The sequence below is a fragment of the Numida meleagris genome, chromosome 12 (genome assembly GCF_002078875.1).
Source record: "Numida meleagris isolate 19003 breed g44 Domestic line chromosome 12, NumMel1.0, whole genome shotgun sequence".
Taxonomy (NCBI): domain Eukaryota; kingdom Metazoa; phylum Chordata; class Aves; order Galliformes; family Numididae; genus Numida; species Numida meleagris.
The window spans coordinates 3907043-3920865 of record NC_034420.1 but is presented as its reverse complement, the minus strand read 5'-3'; the positions used below and the strand labels follow the sequence as shown (position 1 = coordinate 3920865).

Below are 13823 nucleotides of genomic sequence, written 5' to 3'. Positions count from 1 at the left end.
AATTCTGGCATTCTTCAAGTAAATTCATCCATGGTATTGTGCTAAGCAATGGGAAGTAATAGTTCGCACCTTCCAAAGACTTGTATATTATATGCAGATTTTCAGCATTAAGTAGAATATCTTTAATGAACTCAGTAACTTCAGCATCAATGAACCCTCTCAATCCTACTGGAAACAACTGTGCTCAGAGCCCTGCAAATGCCTTCCTGAGAAACCCCTAGAGGACATTTCAAGAAAGTCTCTATTCCGCTGCTGCACTAATTGTGCACTGCTCTCAGTAGCTGCCCGAGCTCATCAGCAATGGCAATGAGCTAGAGGTACCAGCACACAAAGAATGGCCTGCCAAAACCCTAATTTACATCCCCAAAAGACAAGAGAGGCGAAATGCTCCACAAGTATATTCTGGCCTTTCAGCAAGTTGCAGACTATTGCAAAAAAAAAGCAGGAACATAGCTCCTTCTTCTTTTTCATTCTTTCATTTTTTTTTTTGGCAAATGGAGTAGAGATCAGGGAAGCACACTATTGTGTGTTATGCACAGTAAATAGTATTGCAAAAAGAAATTCCCGATTTCTAACTGTCCCATCAAGTTATAATACTTTAGGACACCGCTGTAGTCTCCAAACAGTCAGAGGAAAACTTACTGTCTGTTTGCAAGCTCAAACATTCTTGCAGTGGTTGTAGCAGACTAGCTCTATTCATGGCAGTGTCTCCCCAGTTATTTTGTTTACTGTATTCAAGTGACAAAAAAGTGCTACATTTAGCATCTCTGATGAGTGTCACTCAACTTAATCTCAGCACGTGCAAGGGGAGCGTGATTTCGGCCCCACCTCCTGCTAACCAAACCCCCCAGAAGGGACCACCTGTAAGGGAGAGAAGAGCACAAGCTGTGCCACACCTTCAGCCTGAGGCACCTGAGCTACAGAAGTAACTGCTCAGCTTCTGTCATAGCTAGGGCAGACACCAGCAGAAGACAATTCAGATCTCAAATGAGGAATCTATATTGCTCTGTATTCCACACATAGGGAACTTAAAATGGTTGTATCATTGCATGCCCAAGTGATGTGGATGTATCTGTGACGTGCCACTCCTTCTCCTAGCTCCGTACTACTCGTCACAGCAGTCACGTTGGGTTCCAATGACTTTAGCTTCATAAAAATGTCATGCAAAACAAAGCTCAGATACACTCAGTTACAGTGAACAGTGAAGAATTCGTGTTCATAATTATGAATTAAATACAAGATTTAATCTGCAGGTGATTTGTTGCTGTTAAACAATGTTCCATTCAAACACAATTATTCTTATGCACAACGTATCCTCAGTTTTGCCATATTCAGACTCTGAAGATGATTTTGCAGATGTTTTGTGCCTTTTCAGAAAACAAATAAACAACAACAAGACTCCCTTCCCCCCAAAAAAACAACCAGAAAACCAAACCACACACATTTTAACTGATTTAAAAATACATATATATGTAAAAAAGTAAAATCTGAGTGCTGTTAATCTTCCAGTTGTCCAGATCAGAAGTGATTCATATTCTTCCCACTCATGCTCAAGCCAAAGCCCCATTGAGGAAAAGTGCTGGAGCTTGGCCTCAGTTTTCCCGTGCATCCTGTGCAGGATTGCCAGAGCCCACCAACCACTGTCAGCTCCAGCACAAACCACTGAGCCGTCAGCGTTTGGTGCCTGCTGCAGGAGGAGCTGCTGGAGAGCAGCATGCTAGGGGCAGGCCAATTTGTGATTCCCTGTGCATGTGCCACTGCAGCACTGCAGCAAAGCAGATGAACAGGTGCATATCACTGCTTTTCATCAAACAGAATGCTAGGGACAGCAGTACACCTACATAGTCAGTAGACGGCTATTTGCTTACTATAATCGGAAGGAATTTGCAAAGCTGTCATTGGAATGATTTGCAAATTATGGGAACAATGGAGTGTTTCAATCAGATAAATTACTTATGTAAGAGCTGGATGAAATTCACTTGCCTTTCTTGACTTCTTAACACTGGTTGAGGTGCAACAATACACTGCACCTTTCATTCTGAGAGCTCCTAGAGCTTAAGTGTTAACATATAGCAGCAGAGAACTGGAGAGCCTAGGGGGAACAAGGGGCAGGAAACATGCCCCTGGGCAAAAAGCCTGGATGTGCAGCTTGTTTTCTCCTGGCTGGGAAAACACTGTCCACTGCAATTCTACACTTCTAAGGATGAAACAACACAGAAAAAAAGAGAATGACATTTCAGGTGATCACAAGTATAGGAATTCTGTTCCAACGTTGACAGGCAAACCAGGAGGCATCAATATGTATAAATACAGAGACTGGAAAAAACATGTCAGGAACTAGGGGGAAAAGTGCAATCCCTAGTAAGTGGGTTTATCAAATACCTTTGAAAAAAATGAGTGAACAAACAGCAATATGTACTCTGCTGCACTGCTATCTAGCAAGAGAGGATACCACAAGAGATACGACACCAGCCCGAAACATGAAAGCTCTAGATTCGTATGGACAGCAAAGGCTGACTTTGATTTGGGTTGGGTTAAAAAGAGGCAGCATCCAAAAAGAAGAGAACTGTGCTGGCAGATGGTTCAATGGCCTCGTCCTATTAGTCCAGGTGCTTTTTACTTGTACAGCACTATCTGGAACTGAAGCAATTAAAGTCAGATAAATACGAGGTATGCCTCAATGCAAGAGGGAGCAAGAAGACTGGTTTAATTCTTAGTACTTCTAATAGGAACTGTATTTCTAAGATTTTTATTGCTAAAAATTAGAAGATAAAAAGCTTTGGTGATGTGATGCTCATAGGCATGTGTATGCTTTGATCCTTATCAGAAACAGTCTATGTTTGTACAGCAGGTGGAACTTTCATCACTTTTTAAATACACAATACACTGAAAAATACAAATATATTGAAGGGAAAAAAACGTACACAGCTGAATACTTGAGCAGCCCTCTGCGAAATCTATTTCATACTGTGTCACACAGCAATCAAGAATCCTGCCAGCTCTTGAAGTGACAATAAGCTACCACAGAGACAACACAATCTGCTCATAGATACATTTCCCTTCCACCTAAAGCCCAGAGCTGCTTTAGAAAACAAAACTTAGTCAAATTCTACTGGTCAGAAGACTTTGTTGTTCTTTTCTCCTGTTCTTACTAAAAATGGGAGCCTTCAGTGACTCAAGGCAAGAAAGTCTCATTGGATCTTTAAGTCATAACGGGCAGATACAGACAAAACAAAAATGATTGTAAGAATTTTATTGCTGCCATTGAAAAATGACAGTATCTCCATTTTCAAAACAGAGACAGAATTTATTACCATTCATTTCTCCAGCTAGTCCTGCAAAAAAAAAAACCAACAAACACCCTCTTTTTAGTCTCACATACTATAACTGTGGGGAGACAGTTAAGCAAGGGGGAGGTTTATTATTATTTTGGTGCATCACATTCCATTGAAGGCAGAAAAACAGAAGAAATAGTAAATATTGCAATTTGAGGCTTAAACATTTCAGATTGTATATCCAACAACTCTGCCAGTCTCACAGCCCTGGGCAAAAACATGTCCCTTTTCCTGCTGTTCCTTCATTTCATGCTATAATGCTTCCAATTCTCATTTTAAAAGGAATTATGTACATTACCTACCTGTTGCACAGAATCTACTTCCTATGGCTACTCATAACCTTTGCAGCTGTTGCTTCATCATTATCGGTAAAAGCTTGAGTCATGTTGTTCAGAGAGGAAACAGCATCTGGGAAAACTGCTTTGATGATAAATTAAAGAAGAAAGCATGTCCTTCTTGCTAAAGACTATCTAAAGGACGGTGGGCAGTTGGGGTAAAACATGAAAGAAACAATATGCAGAGCAAAGTTTTCTATACTTTTTTTTTTCCCTGTGTTGCACACGGTTGTCCTCACAATTACATTTAATTAATCAAATACCATTCTATTTAGCCCATCCACACTCTTGAATGTGTACTCTTGACTTTATTTTCTTGCTTTGTCTTTACCTTTCAAGCTGATGTAACTCATGGGCGCAATAGCGACACTGGCAGATTACTCTCACAGAATTTCTGTGCATCCTCATCACCTCTCCAAGGCCAAAGACTAGTTCAGGATAACACCCCTCACATTGCTTCCTTAACCCACTCACATATTCAGTGGATTTTCCCCACAAGACCAACTTCTGGCTGTTGACATTAATTAAGTGTATTAAACTACATGAAAATATCGGAACCCTGAAACAAGAACCCTCCAAGCAACGAGATGAACATTTACAAAATGATTTAAAATAAAAACTCATTTCCTAAACAGTGAGCAAAAGATGTAAAGCCAACAGGGAATCCCACAGCCATCAAGGTCACTAACAAGTTACTAAGCATTGCCATCTCAGTGGGATCGTGGGGGATCGTTCCTGGCTAACAGAAAGCACTGCTCAACAGCCTGTCTGTGGATGACGAAGATTCATACCTCATGGACTTTTCTGCACAGAGACATGCTGTGTTAAATCCTGGGTCAAGCATATTCCTCAAAATGAAAACACAGAAAATTCCTGCTATATGCAACATCTGAAACAGCCGTGATTCAAAGGAACAACATGAGCAGAAGAGGTGCCAAGGCTGTCTGCTCTCTGGATTGATTTACAAACTAAGATTCTTCTAAACCATGAGACGTTTGCCCTGCTCCATGTGAACAGACAGTGAGTCAGGTTCAGCGTATCTCAACGCCATCTGGAAACTCTACAGGCAAGGATAGCTCCTCTATTGAGCTTTTCAATAGAATTAGCTTTCATCCAGTTGAAATCTTTGTTCTGAAGCTGTACAATCCCTGCCCTCCTCCTTCATAAGTCAGGTTTATGCCTCTTCCATGTGGTTTTGATATACTTATAGAACTGGAGAGCAAGGAAAAAAACAGCCTAATGCCTTAAGGAAAGGACTCCTGAGATAAGAACTCTCACAAAATATTATTCTCAACATCACCAGGTATAGTGTTCTGCATTGTTGCTCTTCTTAGCTATGACCTTTCATAAATGGTATCAGATGGTGTTTGCCTTATCCAATAGACTGCACCATTGTTAGAGGCATGCATGCACATACATAACATAAATTTCTCTATTAATAAAGGCAGAAGAAGGTAACCATGGCAAATTGGGTACAGATTTATTCCGATCTGTTTCTGCAGACTACTTTCTTCTCTAAATTATATTTATGCATTTTCATTTCAAGTTTGTTTAAAGATAAATATTACTGACTAATTAACTTGTTACTATGATAGACACAACCCAAAAACCTCAATGTAAGAATGTCATAATTTCAATTCTAGTTATAAATTTCGTGGCTTGAGTCACAAATGATTGAAGACTTTAACAAGCATGCCCAAGACAACTTGACTGCAAATGAAGTTATCTTTATTTTATTTTCCCCATAAAAAGAAGGTTTAGCTCAGCATATTGCTTGCAGCAATATGCCCAAAGCACAATAGCTTGTTTTGGGCTGCTGCCATTTGGTTTCACGCTGCATCCCCATCTAGAGTCATCAATCTTTTACCACCAGAAACACAATTAATCATGGTTGTTGCTTGTTGGTTTTTTTCATAGGGAAAAGACAAAAATCATAGTAATTTTTATAGAAAACACCACAAGTTACTCCATCAATAACAGTCATTTTTCTTCTCAGTACACACTAATAGATTCCCTCACTGAAACCTGCTTGTCTTTACAGTATACAAGAAATGTAATAATCTAAAATATACATAAACCAACCACTAGAAAAAAAACACATGAAAAAGCAGTCTGCTCAGTTGTGCTGCATAAGGCAATAAATGTCCTTTCACTGATAGCTGGACCATAAATAAAAAACAGGGTTGAGTAAAAGGTGTTTATGTTACTTTGGAGGTTATTTTCAAGTGGAAACAATTTTTCATCTAGCTCACAACAAAAAAAAAACCTTTGCACAAACTGAAAAAAGCTGTGATTTAAAGACAAAAATCTTATCAACTTTGATGAGCTTTGTTGGAATTAATGCAAGATACTTGTGGATATCAAAAGATTATGACAGTTTACAAATCAATGCCATCCCCTCAACTCCAGCCTCACCCACATCCCAGGCCACAAGAGCCCACTGCCAGCTGTATAAAGACCTCACCCATGCTGTTCTCAGCCTTTCAGGTCTGAGAACTAAAGCTCAGCTATGATCAGGGTCATTAAGAGTTCTACATGAATACAAAATGAAAATCTACACCAGTTCTACCCCTCTAAAATATGACATTTGACATTTTTACTCCATTAAAATATGACATTCATATAAAACTTTGTTTTCCTCAGACATTTCATAACTTAGCAATTCTTTTAAAATTAAATAAATTAAATGTCACAAGCTTTTCTCTTTTTTCCTTTGTTTTAAGGCAGCTATAGACTACCTTTTTTTTTTTTTCTCTTATAAATCCATAAGGTAATTGGCTTTCTGAAGAACTAACCGAATTTTCCAAATTTAATTTTAAAAGATGCTCCATAATATCCATTATGGCAAACGCTGTCCTGCAGATTCGATTAGTAGGCTCTCTGGACCTGCTTATTTCTGAATTGAAAGTGCAGTACAGCCTGGATAAATGAATTACCTGAGCAGCGGAACTTCTTGCTCTTGATCTGGCTGATTCGTTTGTTGGCAAGGCGACGCGGATTGCTGCATCGAGCGCCGCTGGTTTCTATCGGATTATCCTGCAGGTAATCAGCCAGCCACTTCAAATGGCAGTCGCACACAAATGGATTCTGAGCTAAATGTCTGAGAGAAGGATGGGATGTTTAATCAGAAGTGACCTGTGACACGGTACTCCATCACTGTTTTTCGCAAATGCAAACCTGAAGAGTAATTGAATGAGCTCCCAAAAACCTGGGCCTGGAGGAAACCACAGAGCTTCACATGAATGGGAGAATTCTGCGAGCTATCACATTTTGTATCTTATTAAGTCTGTTGTAAGTTCGTTCACAGAGGAAACAAAAATTAATATAGCAAAGTCTGCTTTAATGGACACAGACCGACTGTCTACAACGTCCAATGTTTTCTCCTGAAAGCTTGGTATGCTGAACTCTGAGAGAAGCACACCCTTGTAGATGCACCTGAGCTGAGAGATCATTTTGTACTCAGCTTTAAAATAAATTTCACTGATGAGCTCAGTTTTCGAAGGATCAAAATGTGAGTAAATAAGTGCCTTGGACCAGTGGACAGAGCCAGATGTGATCCAGAGGGCTTTTCTCAAGAATGAAATCGATACTTGCATATAATCACTGTGCCTAATAGTATTCCCCTTACATGAATTTCTGCCTGGACCAAAAATCCTTAGTTTTGAGAATGGAATGTTTATAAAAAGTAAGGCTTGGCTCTATCCTTCACCAAAATTTACACATTTCCCACAGGAATATGCAGTATAGCGCACTGTTTAACTTGACAGTTACACTTTGTTAATAGAAGTCCTCTGAAGTATCTTGGAGAGAAAAGCATTTCCCTGCTGTTGTTATGACCTCTTTATGCTTAACAAAGTTGAGCAGTACATTGGGAATCTGTCAGGTTTTACTCAGAGCTTGATTCTGATGTCAGTTAAATGAACTTGCACCCATCCCTCTAATTTCCAGGGGAGCAGGACAAGGCTCTCTGTAACTGTGAAAGAGAAATGTTTAAATGTGGTTTGGTCAGAGGTATAAAGTTATATTCTCTCAAGAACTCTGCTCTGTTATTGTGAGTGTACTTTCATCACCGGTAGGAACTGCGTAGGTTGCTCCAAAAGTAATGCCTCCTATTTGTTTCCATGGAAACGACAACAGCTATAAAGAGCACAATAACACTATTTGACAGAGCAAATTCTCAGCTACAAAGCACTATTTTTCAACGAAGTCACCACCAGTAGCTGTGCATTTTCACCAGTGATGAACAAGAGCCTGCATGCCACACTTTTCAAAATCTGCACCAGCAGAGGTGACCCAATATTGCTGTAGTCACTACTGAAACGCAGCACTCACCCCACACTGTGCTACATTCACTGTTTGGTCTCCATAAACATGCAGCAAGAATCAATGAACATCAATGGATGCCATTTTTTTTCCACATGGAGTAATTCAATTCCACACCTTTGCTTCATACACACTTCCATGTCAGACACCATTTTCTCTGACATCTGTCACATGGCAACAAAATGTAATGAATACTGGCAGGAAGCTTCAGCCTCTATCACCATCTGATGCCAGCATCCACCTCTGACGTTGTTGGCCAATGTAATAAAATGGGAGGCATTACTTCAGGAGCAGCCCTCCTACTTTTCTGTTTGGCATTATATTTATGAACCATCTCTTAACAGAATAAGTACAAAATAGAACAGGGCTGTGCAGGAGTGAGAAGAGAAAGCATACACAGCAGAAAGTGCCCCGAGAAACTATAGATTACTGTTGTAGTAAAGCCAAGCCATTCTTCGTATGAAATGTCCAGACAGCAAATAAGTACATGACACAAGACATAGAGTAGTTTTGTTTCTCTACAAAGAAGGCAGAAAATGGCAATCACTTGCAGTAATAAAAATGGGAGAATGAATCAAAAGATTTCTTGGAAGAACACCTCTGTGTGAAGCAGCAAGTCCATACTGAGTAACAGCCATCAGCAGTGCCAATAAAACCCATGGAAACCAAGGAGCAAGTTTTAAATATTAGAGAATGTTACCTGGTACATAAAACTTGAAAAGTCTGACGTACCCCTGTAACTGAGCCTTCCCTGTCATGCTTGTATCTATGCACACACAGGCTGACAACTGCTATTCCAGGCAGTGGTGTTTGTGCATGCTGTTGAATTGGGGTGGGGTTTGTACCTGATTTCTCTAATGTTTTAATGGTTCACAGCAATACGTGCTGGCCAGACATCTGCTGGAAATGAAGGTTGTGCTTATGGCTGCCTGAGGAGGTAGCAGGCACCCTGCCGCCAGGAATCATCCAGTCATTCATTTATATGTGAATTAAAGCAATTATAAAACTAATTTGGGCAACGAATCTCCACTATTAAAATATATATATGTGTATATATATAGACATAAAGAGGCTTATACCTATACAGGAATAAGCATATCTAAACACCCATACACAATATTGTGTACGAGGGTGTTGTTTCTTGTTTTTCATTTATATCAGGCTGCCAGCTCAGTTCTGAGAAAGTACAAAACTTTCTATAATGTATCTAGTCATTTCTACATATCTGCTCTCAATTTTGCTTCCAAATGCCCTTCTCCTAATGACTCCAAAGAATCTCAGAAAATGTTTAGTGGATTTTCTTATTGCATTAAATAATACAGTGCATTATTTCCCGTGAAATGGGATGTCAGCTGAAATATGGTTTCAGAATTCATGAACAGGACAGTAGAACTCAGCCCCAGTGAGGAGACACACTAACTCAGTAGCTCACTAAAAACTGCCAGGCAAGGTTTTTAATGGAATCTGCTGTTCATATATTGTGCAGAGTCAAATGCTTGTATTATCTTCCAACAAACAGCATGAATGAATTAATTCAGTATCTTGAAACACTTGTGACATTTAGATTACTAACGGCAGGCTGCATTGATGGGTATCTGTGCTGAATTCATGCAACTGCTCTCTTTTGCTTGCTGCTTTTGTTTCTGTCAGAAAAGGAGGGGCTACTACCTTGGTGTCTCTTCCAAACTGTCTTAGTGTCAAATGCAGAGCCTTTGCAAAGACAGGTGACATCTTCGGGGAAAAAGGGAGAGCTGTCATTTCCAATATGCTTGCATACTCACAGAGTTTGGATCGATCGGAGAGGTGCAAAGAGCCCCTTGCTGATGGTCTGCAATTTGTTGTCATAAAGAGATAGCAGTTTGAGATTATGCAGACCTTGGAACGTGTTTACCCTCAGGCAGTTGATCTTATTGGCATTGAGAAGCCTGAAAAGGGAGGAAAGATTTATAATTCATTAATCTTATAATAATCAAATAAAGACAGACTGAACTTTGGGGTTAAATCTAAAGAATACTAACACGGTCACCAAAACCACCTCGCATTTAAACGTCTTCATTTGCTCGTTACATGACAAAGGTGAAAAAAACACTGGCAACATTAGGACTCAAAATTCCAAACAAATATTTAAAGAAGCCTTCAGCTTAATATACATCAAAATGGCAAACACTTCCCCCCTTGCTACTCCCTGCACACACATGCACACAAAGTCCTCATTGAGAAGAACTCTCTTTTCAATTTTCTATAGCCAGCAGCTGTCCTAAGTCTATCTGAAATTTCTGAAGGTTGACGTCTTGTGATAAGCAGTGCAGGGTTAATTTGATCATGGAAGAACAGAAAATGTGATTCTTCTCAGAGACACAAGGAGAGAAGTGTAGAGTCTGGACTAAAACTTACAGAAAGGCAACTCATTGCATGCATAAGGACAGTCAGGAAGTGGGACAGGTTAACCAGAGAATTTGTGCAGTCTCTGTCACTGGATGTTTTCAATATGAGACCCCATAAAGCCATGAGCAACCTGCTCTGACCTAGTGAGCTGACCTGACTTTGAGCAAAGGTTCCTAAGTTTGACTGGCTAAAGACCACCTGAGGATCCTTTCAAATTGCACTGTCCCACAATTCTCTGAAAATACTTCATTCCACTTAAGTCAGATTTCTGTGCGGCTTTGGAAAAGCAGCACAAAGATGTTCTGAGATCCTTTTATTTATTTATTAGATTGCACATTTACACAGCAACCAGTTTGTAGAATTAATCAGTTCAACCAGAAAATCTCGGACAATGCTTGTACAAGTTCTTTTTGTTATCCAGCCAGAGTCCTGGCAACCATACAGTACATATAACCCCAGAATCAAGCTGGATCTCCTTCTGAGACAAACAATTACCACTGTCATCTATGCATGTGATATTTCACACTCAGATGGAAAATAGATGTGAAAGGACCTGTTCTTACAGAAGCCCAAATCCACATATTTCAACTACTGTCAGGCTGAGAAAAATGGTACACTGCAAACAGTATATAGTATGAATCCAGCTGTCTTTATCACAGAGTTCTTGCTACTTTGTCGATGAGTTTGAAGGGCTTAATATTGTGACAGTAATACCAGATCAGAAGACAAGTTATTTATAAAGGAAAAGATGTCCTCCATTCCTCAGCAAGCAAACATGCTGTCTTAAGCACACCTCTAAGCACAATGAGCTTCAATTTTCAAAGTACTGTACAGAGCACTCAACGCAACGGGGCAATCTATTGGGCAAGAAATGTATGCTTTCTTTTGCTCAAAATGTAAATTCAGAAAGTGTTTCCTCTGCACAGCACCATACCTTTCCATTGCTGAAACTTTCAGAACACTCATTACAGCTCGGTGCTCCCACCACTGTTTTCACAGAGCCATATTACTTTACTAACAGTCTACAGTAATTGCAATATGCAGAAGATGGACACGTTTGGGTAGACTCCTTTTCTCAAGAACAGCAGTGTAATGCTTTGGAATGAAGATGTCAGAGCAGAACTCATCCCTAGCCAACAGAAAAATCAATAATAATTCACCTGAATTTTCTTCTCAATAAGTCTTGGAGAAAGAATTTTGATGCAAGATAAGAGAAGGTCCCATAAAAGGCAACAACGGATAAATGATGTTGTATTTTGCATGAACTAATAGCTAAAATCATTTTATGTCTTTATAAGCAGCATTAGTATGACCCCTCTACTGCCTGTATTTCCGTCACTGTTAATTATGTGACACCTAATCCATACTTCTGTTGACTCCATCAGAAAAAACAGCGTAATTTTCACACTGGGGCTAAAGATACAGTTCCAGCAATGTGTTAGACTTCTGAGGTTTTGCTCCAACAGTAAACATCAATGTCATCCCTTAGTACTTGATTCTTATAGCCATTCATATGTCTAAACCAAAGCAATCTTCATTCCATCTCAGTTCTCATGAATTATGCATTTCTCTTTTATGCTTGAACATTATCTTTTATATAAAGAACATGTTAATGAGTCATTACAAGGCAGAACCAGCTACTGAGTTTTGAACAACAGCCCCAGACATACACTTAATTCTGCAAATCCTCCATTATCTACTCCCTGTCTTTGGATACTGGTCCCACATTGTTTTTAGATAATGCACATAAACTTAGATTGGTTGCTCCACAATAGGCATGGTATCTAGTTGTACAAGAAGAAAACTGGAAGCAACGATGTACTTTGTTTTATTTTACAATATGCTATTTTCTTCTATTATTATAGTAATAGCTTACATTGCAAGCTGTACTTTTAACAAAGCATAAAGCAAAAATAACAACAATCTCAGTAACAAGAGAATTTAAAGCTGAGTTAATGTTGTGTTTATATATGTGGATGACCAACATGGCTGTTCACAATGCCTAAGAAGTGCACACAGAGCAGCATTACGCAGTGCTGGTGCTGTTCACCCTTGTGCAGAGCAAGCTTGATCATCACTGATCCCACTTACTGACCCCCCAGAGCAAAGCTGAGCTGCAACTGCAGTCCAACCCAGGATTCAAGTTCATTCTGTCTTTCAACAAAACATGAATAAACCCAACGCTGGGAATTAGAATTTACAGCGTGACAAGTTTTCCTAGCATAAATTTTCAGTGACTAGATTCATGGCGATATAATCAGTGACATTCCTGTATAAGCCAAATACCAAAAATGAGCGAAACTGATCCTAGGCACAGTCACACATACAGAGGCACACCCTCTGCTTTAAGCATCAGAGAAAATAATTTGTAACAGGAAAGTGTTTCTGCAGACGGTTTAGAAGTGGGAATTCAGGTACTACAAAGCTTTTCCAAGGTGACAACACCTTTTCCATCTCTCAGCTACACAATATATGTGCAGTATCTAAGTCTAAAGAGGCAGATGGTGTGCTTAACAGTAATCCAGATGTGGCCACACTGGGTGGATCATAACATAGATTAATGTCCAATTTCTGACCAGAATCAGTGAGAAAGGGAAACAGAAGTGAAAAACTATGAGAAAGCAGAATAAATCACTCCTATTTTTTTTTTTCCTCCAACACACTGTGAGTTAGAGAACGACTTTTGGCCGTAAGCATTAAGGTTTATATCTTCCTTCAAAACACTCAATTATTTTAAAATATTCTCTACGGGAATTATTCTTTTTGTTGATTTCTTCTTAAATGTCAGAGCCCCTCAGTGGCATCTAATTATTAATTAGATATATGAGGCTGACCCCACGATTAAAATGATAAGATAAAAAAAAATCAACCACAAAGGTGAATGAGAAAAACATATATTGTAGCAAGCAGTAATGCTGACCTGCCTAAACACTGTACTATGTTGTAAAACGGACTGTGCATTAGTTTTCATTGGACTTGCACCAGAATGAGAGGAAATGTTAAATGCTGAGTCTTATTTTTGCAAGAATTGCATGGTATTTGTTTTGCACCAATTTACTGTGAAGGTAAATTTCACTAATTTTCCTGTTTTTTCATCAACTCGATCAGATGAGATTTACACACAGCTTCCAGATGTGGCGCACCATTCAAAAAAAAAAAAAAAAAAAAAGGTTAAAAAGTCAAGTAGAAATAAAACTGCATGCTACCTAGAGGAATGAAAGATTATTAACTCTCAATTTTCATCCCTCTGGATATTTAATAAACACAAAGAAACTCTCTTGCAAGTCAGGACCACCACAGCATACAGGAGGAAGGTTAAAGACATTACGGTTACACACCATTGAAGGCAACGAGCAGAGCAGTGCAGTATCACAATTCTATGATCCCATTTCCTGAAAGAGGGAATTTGTCCACACACTGAAATAATAACATGTTTCAGCTAAGC

The 13823-nt window shown here is 39.2% G+C and overlaps 1 protein-coding gene across 3 annotated transcripts in view; it reads right to left on the bottom strand.

Annotated features, from left to right (window-relative positions):
- SLIT3 (slit guidance ligand 3) overlaps positions 1-13823 on the bottom strand; it is a 536914-nt gene that overhangs the window by 119147 nt on the left and 403944 nt on the right. For all 3 annotated transcript variants that reach the window (XM_021410240.1, XM_021410241.1, XM_021410242.1), the window contains 2 exons: positions 9775-9918; positions 6607-6770 (listed from right to left, as the gene is read on the bottom strand). In XM_021410240.1, the coding sequence (XP_021265915.1) occupies positions 6607-6770; positions 9775-9918 (308 nt within the window). The remainder of the gene's footprint in view (positions 1-6606; positions 6771-9774; positions 9919-13823) is intronic.